Here is a 15,773-nt window from a genome sequence, read left to right as displayed (position 1 = left end):
TAAGAAACCCTCAGAAGTGCTTCCCGAAGGTTCAGCGGAATGAGGTTTTCAGAGTTGCCACAAAGAACGATCCTACAGGCATCCACTGAGCATGTGATACCACCACTGTTAATTTCTGAATGATGACACTGACAGGTGAAAAGGGAAGTAAAGATACTTTATAGAAACTGTATGTGTTTCTGAGTATATCTTTACTTGTTGAAATTAACTTGAGAATTTCTATCAAATGTACAGCTAAAACATAGATCACCTCTTTAAAAACAATATCTCAAAGACTCTAAGAATTATATATTTTTATATATTTTTCAGTCTATCGTAAGTAGAGACTCATGAGAGAATCTCCTTATATCTTTCAAAAACTTGACATTGCTTCTCCAAATTTTGAATCAGTGGTTTCACCAAGTATCGGATGTACAGGATTACTACTTGGATTTCCGAGAAAAAATAAAACTTTTAACTGTTAAGATCTACTACAATATTTTCAGTTATGCCAGGTATGGTTTACAAAATTAAGATTAATAGATATTACCTTTTCTGTCAAAAAATTCAATCAGTGCTGAACTCTCCTCAGGGAAATATTCGATGCTGGCAACTCTTCCCCCTCCATTATGAGGATTTTCAAATAAACATTTTAAATCATGGTCATGAACACCAGGTGGCAGGTTTTCAACTCGAATTGTTTTTGTCACTTCCAGAAGTCTTGCAGAAAGCTGAAGTCTTTTCACTGAATTGTGCTTGGGACATTCACCGACAAATTTCAAGGCATCTACAAACCGTAATCAATAAATCAATCAAAAAATTATATCTTCATATTGTATAGAAGAAATTGAATATTAATTGAGAAAAAGGAAGCAGGCTAAGCACTCAATTTTTAAATGCAAGATTTTAATCCCCACAGGAGAATCTATATGCCTATAGATTCCATGGAAGCTTCTGAAAAATAGTGCAAACAGGAATGTCTTACCGGTATTGCTGACAAGCATGTCCCTGCCTTTAGTCACAGCTCTCTCCACCTCCTTGACATCACTACCTGAATGCATCTCTACAACACAAATCTTATTTCACTCTTTCCTCAAGTCCTGAAATGGCTCCCCATCACTTGCAGGCATGAGTTTAAGCTCCTTAGTGAGGCATACAATGCCCTTGGCTGCTGCTGCTGCTAAGTCACTTGGCTATCTAACCCCAAACTAATTTCTAAACATCACCTCTGTTTATTACCTCCATTTATTTTATTTTCCATATTGACACACAACCCAGTCATTCTTTCAAAAACTCCATTCTCTCTTGCCGTTGTATATATAATTCGCTGCGCCTAAAATGCCCTTCTCCAATGTTTTTATCCTGCTCCTGTTCCTCCTTCTGGACTCAGTCCAATTATCTCTTTCAAATTAATAAATATTGATAGTGAGTCCGTGATGTACAAGATACCCTGCTAGGATCTGGGGATACAGGGATGAATGTAACATGTCCTTGAAAGCTCACCATCTAAGAGGGAAGAAGTCTTGAAAGCAAACAAATGGCCTATTTGGGGATCAAATGAGGTGGGAAAACTAAGACTGGGAATCAGACAAGGGTTCTCAGAGTAAGCAGTCACTGATCTGAGTTTTGAAGGACAAAGAAGACTTTATCAGGGAGATAAGGGAAGGAAGGGGCTTTTCAGGTGGCTCAGTGGTAAAGAATCTGCCTGCCAGTGCAGGAGACTGGGGTTCAATCCCTGGGTTGGGAAGATCTCCTGGACCCACTCCAGTATTCTTGCCAGGATAATCCCAGGGACAGAGGAGCCTGATGGGCTACAGTCCATGAGTTTGCAAAGAGTGGGACATGACTGAGCAACTGAGCACGTAAGGGGAGGAAACGTTTCAGGCAGAGGGACTAGTAGGGTGTATAAATAACACAGCATATCTGAGATCTGATAGCCTGTTACTTCTGCAGTATAGACATCAAAGAAGACCAAGTCACCATGTTGGGTCCCCTTTCCTCCCATTCCCCACAGCCTGCTGTTCACAGCTGAGAAAAGCAGCTTTTCCTCCTGCATCTTCATTACTGACTTATGAATGGGTTTCTTCCTGCCCCATATGAGTTCCTCAAGAGCCGTAAGCAAGAATCATTCACCTTTGTACCTACAGCCCCTAGACTAGTACCTCACACCTAGTAGGTATGCAAGATTTTTGCTCAGCGAACAAAAGCAAGTCGACTTAGTTTTACCTTTATAAGAAATAATCATAAATTGAACCTGTGCTGGTTGATTAAGATCAACCATTCCACTGCCATGACCATGGAATAGTGAGGGCTTGGAATTAGAAAATTTCCTTGTCTTCTGCAGATAGCTCTTCCAATTTCAGAAACTGTCCAGACTCCCCACACAGACCTTAAAGAGCATGCACTTTCTGCAGCAACTGCATTTACTCATCCCTGCATATGTGATAACCATGCAAGTACTAACGAAATATATGGTAAAGAGAATAAGAGAACAGGCTCTATAGAGATTGGCTGCCTCGGTTCAAATCTAGCTCTTCCAGGTACTAGCATCTCTGTCTCCCCAACTGTAAAATGAAGGACAATAATAACCTCAGAAGGTTGTTGAAATGAACAAATAAATTGATACATGGAACAAACTCAGCATAGTACCTGACTTACAGTAGCACTAAATGAATGTTTACTGCTATTACTATTACTCTCCAGTAAGTCCAGTTAAGTAACACAGATCAGTATTTACTCATCTCAGTGAGACAACACACAGGAAACACTGAGTCCTCTGCTCAGAATCTCTAATAACCTGAGACTTTAGATTTCTATTTGGGTGTGTTACTTCTGTCTCACTTCTCTCTCAGTCTCTGTCTGTTTCTCTCTCACACACACGCACACCTACACACAACTCATACAATAAAGTCTGTTTATTAAACATACCAGAGTTTGGTTTCAAGATGAATTTGCTTCTCTTTCAAAATAAGAAATTAATATTAACTTACGAGCTACTAGAGAGGCTGCCGCGGTGGTTCAGATGATAAGGAATCTGCCTGTAATTCAAGAGACCAGAGTTTGGTCCCTGGGTTAGGAAAATTCCCTAGAGAATGAAATGGCAACCAACTCCTGCCTGGAGAATTCCATGGACAGAGGAGCCTGATGTGCTATTAGAAAGAATGAAGCTTTCAGAGACGTTCCATAAGCTAGGTGTTCCAAACCCCAAAGTGTAGTGCAAGAAGGCTGACAAATGGAGCATCATTTGATCTTACCAGTATACGTTTGAAAGGTAACTACAGCCACATTAAAGTCTCGTATGATTTCCAATTTAAAGTTATCATTCGTCAGGCCACTTATATTCTCCACTAAAAAGATTAACATCTCATCAGTCACATTTGCCTTGAGATTTTCAAATGCAACCAAAGAGGAAATATCTTCACACTCTTTTGGGGTGTCTTCCTCTTTTTCTGATCTTCTACTGAGAGAGAGGTCTTCCTCTAGTTCTTTTGATGCATCTGATTTTAGGGAGACAAAAGGGTACAAGATGTTAGATTTATCTTTCATGTTCTTAGCAAAATAAATTATCATAGGCTAATATGTAAAATAGATAGCCAGTGGGCATTTGCTATATGACTCAGGGAACTTAAACCAGGGCTCTGTAACAACCTAGAGAAGTGGGATGGGGAGGGAGGTGGAAGGGAGGTTCAAGAAAGAGGGGACATATGGATACCTATGGCTGAGTCATGTTGATGTTTGACAGAAACCAACACAATACTGTAAAACAATTATCCTTCAGTTAAGAATAAATAAATGTAAAAAAATTATCACAGGCTAATTACACTGCCTGCTTCCTTTCCTGGTTTCAAAGTTGACATAAGTTACACAAGTAACATGCCAATTATGTCTCAATAAAACTAGAATAAAGAAAGATTAAGAATTGGGGGAAAATGGATCTTAGAAGACTTTCAGCTTAATTTAGTTAAAAATAAAAAGTATTTGATATGATGCTGATCATGATTATGTTCAATTTTATTACACTCTTTTCTGCCTTGTTTCTCTGAGGAACCTGCCTTGCTTTTCATAACACTTGACATATATTTCTATCAAGCACCATATTACAGTTACTGAACCAAGCTTCTCCAAAGCAAGGGACACATTTATTCACCTTTGTATTTCTGGCTCATGGTATACAGCTGAAGCTCAATAAATGTCTGCTGAATTGAAGATTTACTGCTTAGATTACCAGAGGAAAGCAATATTATCCAATGATGCCCAAACATGGGAATCACCTAACATATTATGTTCTGAAAAGCAATAATTTCCAATCACTGGGGGAAAAAAAAGGATTCTTACAGCGAATGACTAAGGAATGCACATGGAAGATAAAATGGCACAGAGAATTATGTGTATACCTCAAACTTATGGAATAGCAACCACCCCAGTCAGGTGCACCTCTCTACTGTGACCATAAAGAGTTGCATGTACACTTGACCCTTGAACAACATGGGGATTAGGAGCCCAAACCCCTGCACAGTCAAGTATCTGTGTACAACTTTGACTCCTCAGAATCCTAACTACTAATAGCCTACTGTTGACCGGAGGCCCTACCAATAACATGAACAATTGATTGACACATATTTTGTATGTTATATGTACATCTACATATATTTTATGTGTTCATGATATAACTAATTTTTTCTTAATTTGTTCAGTATTTCTAAGCTATGTGGTTCATCTGTGAATTTCTTCCAATTGTCACAAATTTCCAAAAATTTTTCAAATATATTTATTGAAAAAAATTCATGTACAGTTTGATCCACACAGTTCAAATCCAGGTTGTTCAAGTGTTAACTGTATACAGAAGATCAGTCTCACACTATGCTTGTGCCCTGAAGCATGATGAGTATGTCACGATCTTTAGACATTCTGTGAGCAACTATCCCCTTAGAGCCCTATGTTTATGGCACTGGTTGTGTGGTGATGGGTACACACAAAAAATGTTGGAAAAGGAAATTACCAATTTTCTAAAGGAGGTACACAAAAAATAAAAATAAGAAAGGGAGCTGACATTATTATGGCAGAGTAAATGCTATCTGCTCACCAAACCCATTTTGTTTTCATCCTGGGCAATATTTTTGAAAACTATTAACTCCATTCCAGTTAATTTCAAGAGTCCTGGCCTTAGGGCCATTGTCAAGATTCAGTGTGAAGCAACTATTCAACAAAGAACCTCTTCTTCCAACTCTTAAAGGGGTCAACTTAAGTATCTTGTTGAAGACCACCCCAATTCCTGGCTGGTTACTACAATTAGAGTGAAGCTCAGGTTACAACAGGTTTAGTAAATGCATCTAAAATCTCCAGGACATTGGTGGAGGCTGATTGGCTCTCCCTGAGTACATACTTGGAGCATTAAGCAAATCTGAAACAGTGCTAACAAATGTTATGACAGGCTGAAATCTATAAAACCATAAGAAACACAGACTTGATTAATTCCAAAAACGGTACAGATATAAATGTACTACAAATATAAAACCACTTTCTGGTACAAAATTGAGCTTGAAGGTACAGCATGCAAAGAATCTTTCAAGAAACAGATATGGGTTTAGGGAGTCACAGTGAACAAATACTGGGAGTTGGGCGAGCCATATCTGAAGAAGACAAAGCAGAACTTCCTCTAAAGAGACAAAAAATTCTTGTCTCATAAGCAGCAGGAGCTTCTCAACCATGCATACTCTATTCTACAGTTTAATGGTACATCCATATTAGGCAGAAACAACCTATACATCCCTATCCAGGCATTTTGCCAAGTTAAGGCAGATCTCATCCCAGAGCTATTTTCAGAAAAGGAAAGGTGCAAAAATCTAAACATGTTCTTAAGAAAATTTCAATTTTAGAGGACAATATTTAAACTTTTCTTGGGAATTCCTCTTCCCTAAGCTTTGTATATATGGATCACCTTCTCTTTCCCGCTTGGCCATTCAGCCCAGTCCATCTTCCTCCCATTTAGAACAGCATGCTTAGCCAGGAAAACGCGTGTCTTCTTTAACAAACGTCAGGTGGCACGCAGGCCAACACCCAGACACAAGTCAAGTAGCAGAGTCCACAACAGCTACTGGATTGTTGGCTGTTTCCTACAGCAGATGGGATAAGTGCTGATCTGGAGGGCTGCATTCATATCCTGCACCCAGCGCTCAGAGAGCAGTGTCAACTGACTTAGCTGCACACAGCTCCCACTGTCACGTCATGTCCCTGCTTCTCAACAGGTGATTGGGCACAGGTAGAGTCTAAAGGTCACTTCATCCACCTACAGGTACCTCTTTATCCTCCCATCAATTGCAAGGTACTCTCAGTCCCCACAGAGAGAGTTGTTCCCATCCTTCTGATCTGAACCCTTAGAACTCAAGAGGCAGCCGTTGAGCAGATGGCTGAAAGGATGGAGATGATGCAGCCCAAAGCATCTCTCAGCTGAGCAAACCCTGCCTTATGAGGTCAGGAAGAAAAGGGTGACCTCTGCAATGCAAAGTGTTTAGTAAAAGCAAAACTGCCTGATAAATGGAAGTTACCTGATTCTTCAACCTGTTCTTTGGTCTTGGATTCCTGAAATCAAACAATAAAGTCGCATTAATAAATTACTAATAATTTATTTACATTAAGAAAGTGTCCCTAGGGCCAGCCTAAAGATGTAGGGTCTACAGAAATGATAACTAAAAACTCAGGCAATAATGCTATTGAATATACCTCACATTTCATAGCATATCCACTTAGCACACAATCACCAGTAAAAACAAGTCACAAAACTCCAAAGGAACACCAAATGTTCGTGGTAAGACCTAAACCAGAGAAATAATGCAGCTCATGTTCTTTTCCCCATTTAACAATGAATGTTTTTTAATTCAATACTAAATATTGAATGTTTAGTATTAACAAGCACTAGGCCAAGTACTTTCTTTACTAAGACTGTATCATTTAATCCTCACAACAATCCAATAAACCAAAGAGGTCAACACTATTACTATCCCATTTTACAACTGAGGAAATACTTAACATATGGAGTATAGATCACTCGCCCCTCTAAACCATGTGAACATAAAACAAATATGGCAAGTTCCAGGTTATTAAGTACCTACGATGAACAGACCCAAGATTTTACATCTCAAACCATCATTATGGTAGCCCCTCAATCTTGAATTTTCATAACAACAAAAAGTGCTTTCTCTCCCATTACCCCATCACCACTCTCACTCCCTCCACATCTATAAATTGCTTTTCTCACCCCAGTGAGAGTTATACTTCTCATTCTACTATGTTTTCCTTGTCGTGGTTCCCATCCCCACATACCTTGGGAGAACACCCGACTTCCCTTGTAATCACCGTTATAATTACCTTTGTGGGAATTTTCCGCTCCTGGACTTCATCTGGGACTGTGGGAATCTGGACAGTTAACTTGAATGTTCCTTTTCCTGGCCATTCTAACTCATGGCTCTCTCTCTCCAGAACTTGCTGCCGAACTGAAATTTTTAAGAAAAGCTGTTAAGCAATCTTTATTAACAAAATTATTCTATGATTTCCATAAATTTCATCATCATCTGTCAGTGGCTTGGTCAACTTCTCAAGAGAGGCTGTGTATGATGAAAAGAGGAAAAATTTAGCAAGCACACAGATATGAATTCTATCTTTAAATTTCCTTTTTTTTTTAACCCTAAGCATGTTCCTGAATAAGCTTTACTGACAAAATCTCAGTCTTCTTGTCTGTTAATTAATGAAGACTGTCTTATGTGTTACATGGATTAGACTGAAGAAATATTATAAGGAACTTAGTACAGTACCCTTTGCTCAGTGGGCACTCAGAAAGGTAGAAATATTTATTCTACAATGAAAGGAAAGAATTAAAGCATCTCTCACTGTAAACTACTGATACTAAGATATGACATTATGAAAGCCATATTTTAGGAAACTGGCTCAGCTGACAATGAGCAGAATGGAGAGCAGCCCTCTTAAAAAGGTATTTCAATCAATTATTTAACCTGTGAAAAGAGCCTTACATAGGATAGTAAAAGGAATAGCAAAGGAGGGATGGGAAAGATTCTTACAAAATACAAAAAAGAATTAGCACATTTGGTAGCTGAGCTGTAGTGCAAAAAAAAAAAAAAAAATGAACAGTGGACATAAGTTTAAAGACCTTGATTCAAATTCCAACTCTGCCATGAAGGAACTGAGTCACTGAGAAAATATTTTAGCTTCTTGAGTCTCAGTTTCCTCAAGTGAAGCAGTGTCTGTGAATGAATTTTGTGATACTCATAAGGGCTATGTAAATGTAAGTTACAATAATAAGAAGGAGCAGCTAGAGAGAGAAAAAGAAAATCAGAGACCATGGTATCTGACGATGGAGAACAGGGAGTGGGTGAGTTTAGAGGGGAAGGCATGGCTGACACAGTCAGGTGGCGCAAAGAGGTCAGGGTGAAGGAGAACCTTTGGGAGTGCCTTGCAGGCACAGGTGTGGCTCTGTCGTGGGTGCTGGGCTGCCGTGTTGTGTTTTGATGTGGTTGCCTGCCGAGGCCAAAGATATAAGCAGAATCTTTCATCAAGAAGGGTTTGAGGGATGTCCCTGCTGGTCCAGTGGTCAAGAATCTGGCTGCCAATGCAGGGAACACAGGTTTGATCCCTGGTTTGGGAAGATTCCGCATGCCTTGGGGCAACTAAGCCCATGTACCACAGCTATTGAGCCTGAGCTCCAGAGCCCTGGAGCCACAACTGCTGAGCCCACATGCTTCAATTACTAAAACTGGAGCACCTAGAGCCTGTGTTTCACAGTAAGAGAAGCCACCGCAGCTAGAGAAAGCCTATGTACAGCAATGAAGACCCAGTGCAGCCAAGAAAATATATATATATTTTTTAAAAGAAGGTCCTGAGTAGCTTTCCCACTCCAACCATCCATGGAGAGGATGAGGGAGGTGATGCCCTCACTGGATGCCACTTCAGAAACAGGCCCCAAAACAATATGAGATGGAATGCCAGACTCTAATTTCACTCTTTATGAGATGGAATGCCAGACTCTAGTTTCACTCTTTATGAGCAGGGTGAGTGTTTTTGCATGGACTCATAATGGGCTGTCCTAAGCTGAGGTGAGGACTAAGGACTGGATAAGACCCCTGAGCTCAGACAGCAGGCTATTTTGTAAGCCAAACTATCTAGAGCCATGGACCTCTGTGTTGCATTCTGTATATTTTGGAAGAGTCCTGTCCAGGCACCTACATGTGTCAGCCTATTCTGAGATTGTGTGTAATATGTATAGGTACGACTATTTCAAGAGAACAGATGGCAGCAGTATCAGTAAGTGATCCAAAACAAGAAGGTGAATCTGGGAGGAAAAGAGATGAAATGGTGACGTCTAACCACTCTTGGACTTCCTGGTAGCTCAGTGATAAAGAATCCACCTGCCAATGCAGGAGACATGGGTTCGATCCCTGGGTTGGGAAGATCCCTTGGTGAAGGAAATGGCAACCCATTCCAGTATTCTTGCCTGGAGAATCCCATGGACAGAGGAACCTAGAAGGCTACAGTCCATGGGGTCACAAAGAGTCAGACACAACTTAGCAACTAAACAACCACCACCACTACCTTTACCCATGTGGACAGGCTCTCTTGTGCATCAATCTCAGACCATCCATATGTAATTATATTTAAGAAGTTGGGTTCCCTTACCTCAAAGAAGCTGACAATAATAAGGAGCCAAATAATGACCAAAAAAAGATGACAAATATGCATATCTGAAACAGAATTTTAAATCTCACAAGTTAATTTACACTTGACTTTCCAGAAATTCAGCCAATTATATAAAACAATAGAGCTTCCAGATAGTTTGTTTCCTATCCATTCATTTCTACAGAGAAGTGCTTTGGGGCTCGTGCTTATGTAAATGATAAGGCCCAAGTTGTGTTACACTATGGGCCTGCATCTGTTGGGGCCACTTCCTGTTGTGGAGGGCAGAGGGCATTCCCGAGAGAGAACTCTACCCTTGGGGCAATGATGGGGTAAGTCATTCGATGTTATCAAACTCCTGACTGCTGAGAAAGCCATTCCTCTGGTAGGAAATCAAAACTAAAAGGGATTTTCCACTCCCAAGAACTTTGACCATACAAGGATTTGAGTTGAACTCAGTTTGAGTGTCTGTGCAAGAGGTACTGCAAGAGGGACATTCAAGAAGTCTAGGGCTGGAGGAAGGGAGGAAGTGGGCTGGGAGGTAGGAAGGAAGAAACCCGGCAGGGAGACTGAAATCATTTCTGCTTTGAGGACTAGAACAGAATGATATTATCTTCACACAATTATATTTTTGCTGTTTGTATTTTTATGATGTTTGTATTTCCTACAATCATTTCTTTTTGTTCCAGGTCATCAACAAACAACAGGGATTCTCAAATTTTAATGCTGTGCTAAGTTATTTCAGTCACGTTCGACTCTTTGCAACCCATGGACCGTAGCCCACCAGGCTCCTCTGTCCATGGGATTCTCCAGGCAAGAACACTGGACTGGGCAGCCATTTCCTCCTCCAGGGGATCTTCCTGACCCAGGGATTGAACCCATGTCTCTTACGTCTCCTGCATTGGCAGGTGGGTTCTTTACCACTTGCACCACCTGGAAAGTCCCAAACTTCAGTGAATTGGGGTTAAACATGCAGATTCTCACCCACTCCACCTTCAGGGTACCTGAGTCTCTAGGACAAAGTTGGAAATGTGCCTTTTAACCTGTTGTGATTTGGATGCAGGGAGTCTGTGGCCCCAGTTTGAGGACAACTCTTGAGGATAATGGGATTCTAAAGAAGAAAGAAGTGTCCCTAAGGGCCAGGCCGGTGGTGATGTTGACAACTGGAATCAAAATGGTAAAACCCTGTGAGGAAAAGTGAAGCCCGAGGGGGAAATGACTTACATTGCACAGATACCCTTTAAAGCATTTCTTGGTGAAATTAATCCTTGGAAAACTTTATGACATTGTTTTAAGGGCTCTGAGTCAAGCTCATCTCCTGATCCATGCCTACATCTCCTCTGTCACACTTCACAGGGATTCACCTGTGAATCCCTTTCTATTTTGGGGTTTTATTCTTTCCTTTTTACATCCCTGCCCTAGAGCATTCCAATTGTTCTCAGGGCTTCCTAAGCCTCTAAGCTTGAAAGTGAAAGTCAGTCGTGTTCGACCCTTTGCGACCCCACGGACTGTATAGTCCATGGAATTCTCCAGCCCAGAATACTGGAGTGGGTAGCCTTTCCCTTCTCCAACAGATCTTCCCAACCCAGGAAGCAAACCAGAGTCTCCTGCATTGCAGGCAGATTCTTTACCAACTGAGCTATTAGGGAAGCCCCGCTCAATTGGCTATGGGGAGGGAATTTCCCTCTGAAAACTCAATCAACTTAGAATATCACCCCTTCCTTCCCCATCTAAAAAGTAAGAGATACAGAAAATGTCTGTATAAATTTTTATTTAAGTTGGATGATTTTGAGATCTCCTCTGTAAAGAGGAGAGAAAAACAAAAACTGCAGTTCCCCATAAGTTTTTAAAAACTGTATACTATATTTGCAGTAATATTCTGAATGAACTGTAAATAGGAGGTAGAAGAATAATGCTTATGTCAAGTCCTAATACTACAGTAGAAAAATGGAAGCAATGCAAATAAATTTTTTTCCAAAAAATAAATAAGTAACAGAAAGCACAGGGGCTCTCTCTCTCCATCAAGTGAACACCTATTATTCCTGTAGAATCAGCTACAAAACCCAGAACAGTAGAAAACACGCATCTTTCATTCACACGCTGAGTCTCCTTATTCAAGGCCTCACTGGTCCTCACTTGGACATGGCATGATCTTCTTCAGATCTAATGTCCAAGGTCTCTCCCAACAGAAATCATTGTATTATTTGCATCCAAATTTATCTCCTGAAAAATGTATATGGACATGGCCCTTCACTGCCTACCTGTGGGGGAAAGTTCATACTCCTTAGCATACCATGCAAGGCCCTCTCTCATCTCAACCCAACTTTCTAATAGCCTTAATTTGCACTCCACTTCTTTTTTAAAAGGTTTAATAAGAGAAGGCCTAAGATTTTTTAAAATTACAAGCATCCTCTTTGTAATCTTATAAAATTGCCCAAACCTCACATGTTCATTTCATGCAGGTCTCCAGACCTCACTTGCATGTGCATATGGAGAAGGCTCACTCCTCAAACCAAAGCTACCCTCAGGGAGCCCGGCACTTCCCTGGGCACTTCCCTGGAGAGCCTTTGCTGTCCTGCCCCCAGCACTGCCACCAGCTCCCATCTGAACAGCCCTCCCCAACATCTCACCTATCAAGAACTGAATTCACTCTCAGGAGTCAGTTTAGACGAGACTCTCCCAGGAGACTCTCTTTCCTTCAAATTGTGTTCAGTTGCTCAGTCGTGTCTGACTCTTTGCGACCCCATGCACTATTGGGGCCCTCCAGGCTCCTCTGTCCATGGGATTTCCTAGGCAAAAATACTGGAGTGGGTTGCCATTTCCTTCTCCAGGGGATCTTTCCGACCCAGGGATCAAACCACATCTCCTGCACTGGCAGGTGGATTCTTTAATACTTGGACCAGGGAAGTCCAAGGGTGGTTAGACATCGGCATTTCAGCTCTTTTTCCTTCTCCTTGTTTCGGATCACTTACTTCAAATTGTGTTCCCATAAAGCTCTGGAGTTTCAGAACTGCTGCTTTCATAGGAAGAAGACAATTGCAATGGCACTGCAACTCTGCCACTAACACAGGATGCCACTGCACGATGTAGCCCTGTAAAATGTCCACCAGCTCTCCGGCAGCCCCCTTCAGTCATACCGTGCCAAATGTTTGTTTAACTCACCTGCGCTGGCTGCCGCACCTCCAGCAGCGCCGGAAGCGCAGCGCGGGCGGAACTGCTGCGCCCTAGACCACCTCGTCTATTCCGCGCCTCCCACCCCATGCGCTTCTCTACAGTTGCTGCCGGAGCCGGGCGGATTCTCCCGCCGTGCCCTCGAGCCCCAGGTTTCCCTGGAAGAGCCCAGCTTGCCCTCTCCTCCGCAGCCCTTGCCCCTCTCACCGTCGTCCGGGTAGAAGAGCACTAGGAAGCGGTTCGAGCTCCCCGGCACCGGGCAGACCTCACATTCCCCGCCTCCGGATCTCTTCCGGCTCTGGAAGTACATCTGCAACTTGGTGCTCAAGTTCTTCGGGGGCTGGGAGCCCCAGGACCCTTCGACCAGCAGCGGGAAGGAGCCAGGCGCGGCCATCCTCATCTGCTGGCCCAGCTCCGACTACTGGTTCCTCCCCGACTCCCAGCGGTTAAGCCTCTTTCGCTTTCGTTTCCCAGAATACTCCTCCTGCCTTTGGTTTCTGCCTTTGGCTGTAAACGGTTGGCCCAAGTTAGACTAGAAACCACCCTGCCCCTCCCTCCACCTCCCATTCTTCACTTTCATCCGTGGACCACGGCAGAAGCTGGCATCGATTTGGGGCTTCCCTCCATCTTTATGCTCGCGACCTTAACCTCAGGCACCATTTGCTATTCACCCAAGCCACAGATGAAGTCAGCCGCGCTGGGTCACTAGACCTTGTACCAGAAAAAAAAAAAAAAGCTTCATTTTTTCCCTAGGCCGCCATTTTACAAACTGCGATTCTTTAGAATTGTTTGGGGCCCATTTTCAGCCTTCTTTCAACAATTAATTAATTGTCAGAATTTTACCTTGCTTCCCTACTTTTGCATTTTGTTCCTTGACCTGTTAATATTCTACATCTAGAAATGGGGGGAACAGTACATTCACAGCTGTTTTTTAATAGAATATTTTCTAGGTGCCATGCACTCTGAATGGATTTGACAGGCAGACACAACCTGTGCCCTCACTGAGGTCATGAAACCGTGGGTATACAAGGACTTAGGACACAGTGGAGTAAGTGTTGTGGGAAGGAATATACAGGTGTTGCCAGAACAAATCAGGGGAGGCTCCTAGCCTAGGTATGGGGGCTCAGGCAGGGTTTCTGGGGAGGAAACATGTAATCTGAAGCCTAAGAATGATTACAGATAGCCTTGGGCGTTGGGCAAGAGGGGAGTTCCACGTGATGTGCTTGTATGGGATCCCTTGAGCTGCTCTGTGGTAACCAGGGTAGAGGCAGGAGGCCAGCCAGGTGGCTGCTGTAGTGTCAGGTGGGAGATGAGGGTGGCTGAGACCAGGGTGCTGGCCGAAGAGGACTGAGAAGGGCTGGGGTTCCAAACTGATACTGTAGGATATGGGCAACAAGAGAAGACACTCAGGCATGACTCCATGTTCCTCCATGCATGGCCTGAGCAACTGACTAGATAAAAGTGGCATCTATCTGATGGGAGCATTAAGGTGAGAGAGAGGCTAGGATTGTGTGTATCCTTGACCCGCAATGAAGGAGTGTTTCAAATACAAAGAAGGGATCATCATTCAAATACAACTAGTACATCAGGTGAGAGAAATGTCTATTGGACCCTGAGGACCTGGTAAGCACTGTCTTCTGGTGGGGAGGGAACACAGGGCGGTGGACAGAGGACCGAAAGGAAGGGAAGGAATTGGAGACAGGAAGCGTGGTCAGCTTTCTCCGGATGTGTGACTATGAAAGGGAAGAAGTTAGACAGCAGCTTACGGGTTTATAGGATCAGGGAGTTGTTATTTTTGTTTTTTGGCTTTTTAAATATATTTAAGATGGAATTTAAGAATCTTAGAAATGTTTAAATATAGTTAGAAAAGTAAAAGGAAGGTCGAGGACACAGTTTGTGGGAGAAGGTGGGAGGGGATCCTAGAGCCACTAGCCCAAAGAGGGGACCCTTTTACTACTGCACCGGGAAGGAGGAGCTAGAGTACAGAAGTTATATTGTTGTTAGTGGCTAAGTCGTTCGATTCTTTGTGACCCCGTGGACTGTAGCCCACCAGACTCCTCTATCCATGGGATTTTCCAGGCAAAAATACTGGAGTCGGTTGCCGTTTCCTTCTCCAGGGGATCTTCTTGACCCAGGGATCAAACCTGCATCTCCTGTGTTGGCAAGCGGATTCTTTACCACTGACCCACTAGAGAAACACGGAGTACAGAAGTAGGTGATTCTGAATGACTCCTGATAGGAAGGTCTGGAAATTCTCTCCTGATGGATTTTGTTTTATCTGTGAAGAAGGTGATGAGGCCTCTTAGAATCTGCCAAAAGTAGAGCTTCTATTCCCTGCAGGGCTGGACCTTATATATTGTCTCTTATCATAGTGAAACTAAATTTCAGGAAGAAGAGAACCAGAGATGGGCCAAAGAGCGTTTGTGTTAGTCGCTCAGTCGTGTCGACTCTTTTCAATCCCACGGACTGCAACCTGCCAGGCTCCTTTCTCCATGGAATTCTCCAGGCAAGAGTACTGAAGTGGGTTTCCATTTCCTTGTCCAGGGGATCTTCCCGACCCAAGGATCAAACTCAGGTCTCCTGAGTTGCAGGCTGATGCTTTACCGTTCAGTTCAGTACCATTACAGGGCTTTTATTTCTGATCCGTAGTAATGCTAAACAGTATTCAGATAGTTTCTCCTACTTCCAGCTTTCCTCCTGCAGGTGGCGCTCGTCATCCAGTCCAAACCACCCTGGACCCCAGTAGGAGGAAGTGGAGAGTATGCAGAAGGGTCTGTCAGGGTTCAGACACACAGTCATTAGAGGAAGCACACTGAGTGAAACCACCCACCCTGGCCAGGCACCATAGTAATCATCTGCATGAGTTGTTTTACCATGGGAGGTTCTGGTAAGGAACACGGAACTAGTAAACCACCAGCAACCAGAAGAGTTCAGGAAAGGGC

The 15,773-nt window shown here is 42.7% G+C and overlaps 1 protein-coding gene across 3 annotated transcripts in view; it reads right to left on the bottom strand.

Moving 5' to 3' along the window:
* Positions 1-13,456, bottom strand: part of PARP14 (poly(ADP-ribose) polymerase family member 14) — a 60,914-nt gene extending 47,458 nt beyond the window's left edge. For 2 of the 3 annotated variants that reach the window (XR_011569621.1, XM_070799864.1), the window contains exons 1-5: positions 13,039-13,456; positions 7,345-7,469; positions 6,525-6,558; positions 3,234-3,476; positions 530-766 (exon numbers count right to left, since the gene is read on the bottom strand). Coding sequence is in view for 2 of the 3 variants with exons in the window: in XM_070799864.1 (XP_070655965.1) it covers positions 530-766; positions 3,234-3,476; positions 6,525-6,558; positions 7,345-7,469; positions 13,039-13,231 (832 nt within the window). In the remaining variant the exon portion in view is untranslated. The remainder of the gene's footprint in view (positions 1-529; positions 767-3,233; positions 3,477-6,524; positions 6,559-7,344; positions 7,470-13,038) is intronic. The other variant, XM_019956344.2, reaches the window with a different exon arrangement.
* Between the last annotated feature and the right edge of the window lie 2,317 nt (positions 13,457-15,773).

The sequence above is a fragment of the Bos indicus genome, chromosome 1, assembly GCF_029378745.1.
Source record: "Bos indicus isolate NIAB-ARS_2022 breed Sahiwal x Tharparkar chromosome 1, NIAB-ARS_B.indTharparkar_mat_pri_1.0, whole genome shotgun sequence".
NCBI classification, from domain to species: domain Eukaryota; kingdom Metazoa; phylum Chordata; class Mammalia; order Artiodactyla; family Bovidae; genus Bos; species Bos indicus.
This window is presented reverse-complemented; position numbering and strand designations above follow the sequence as displayed.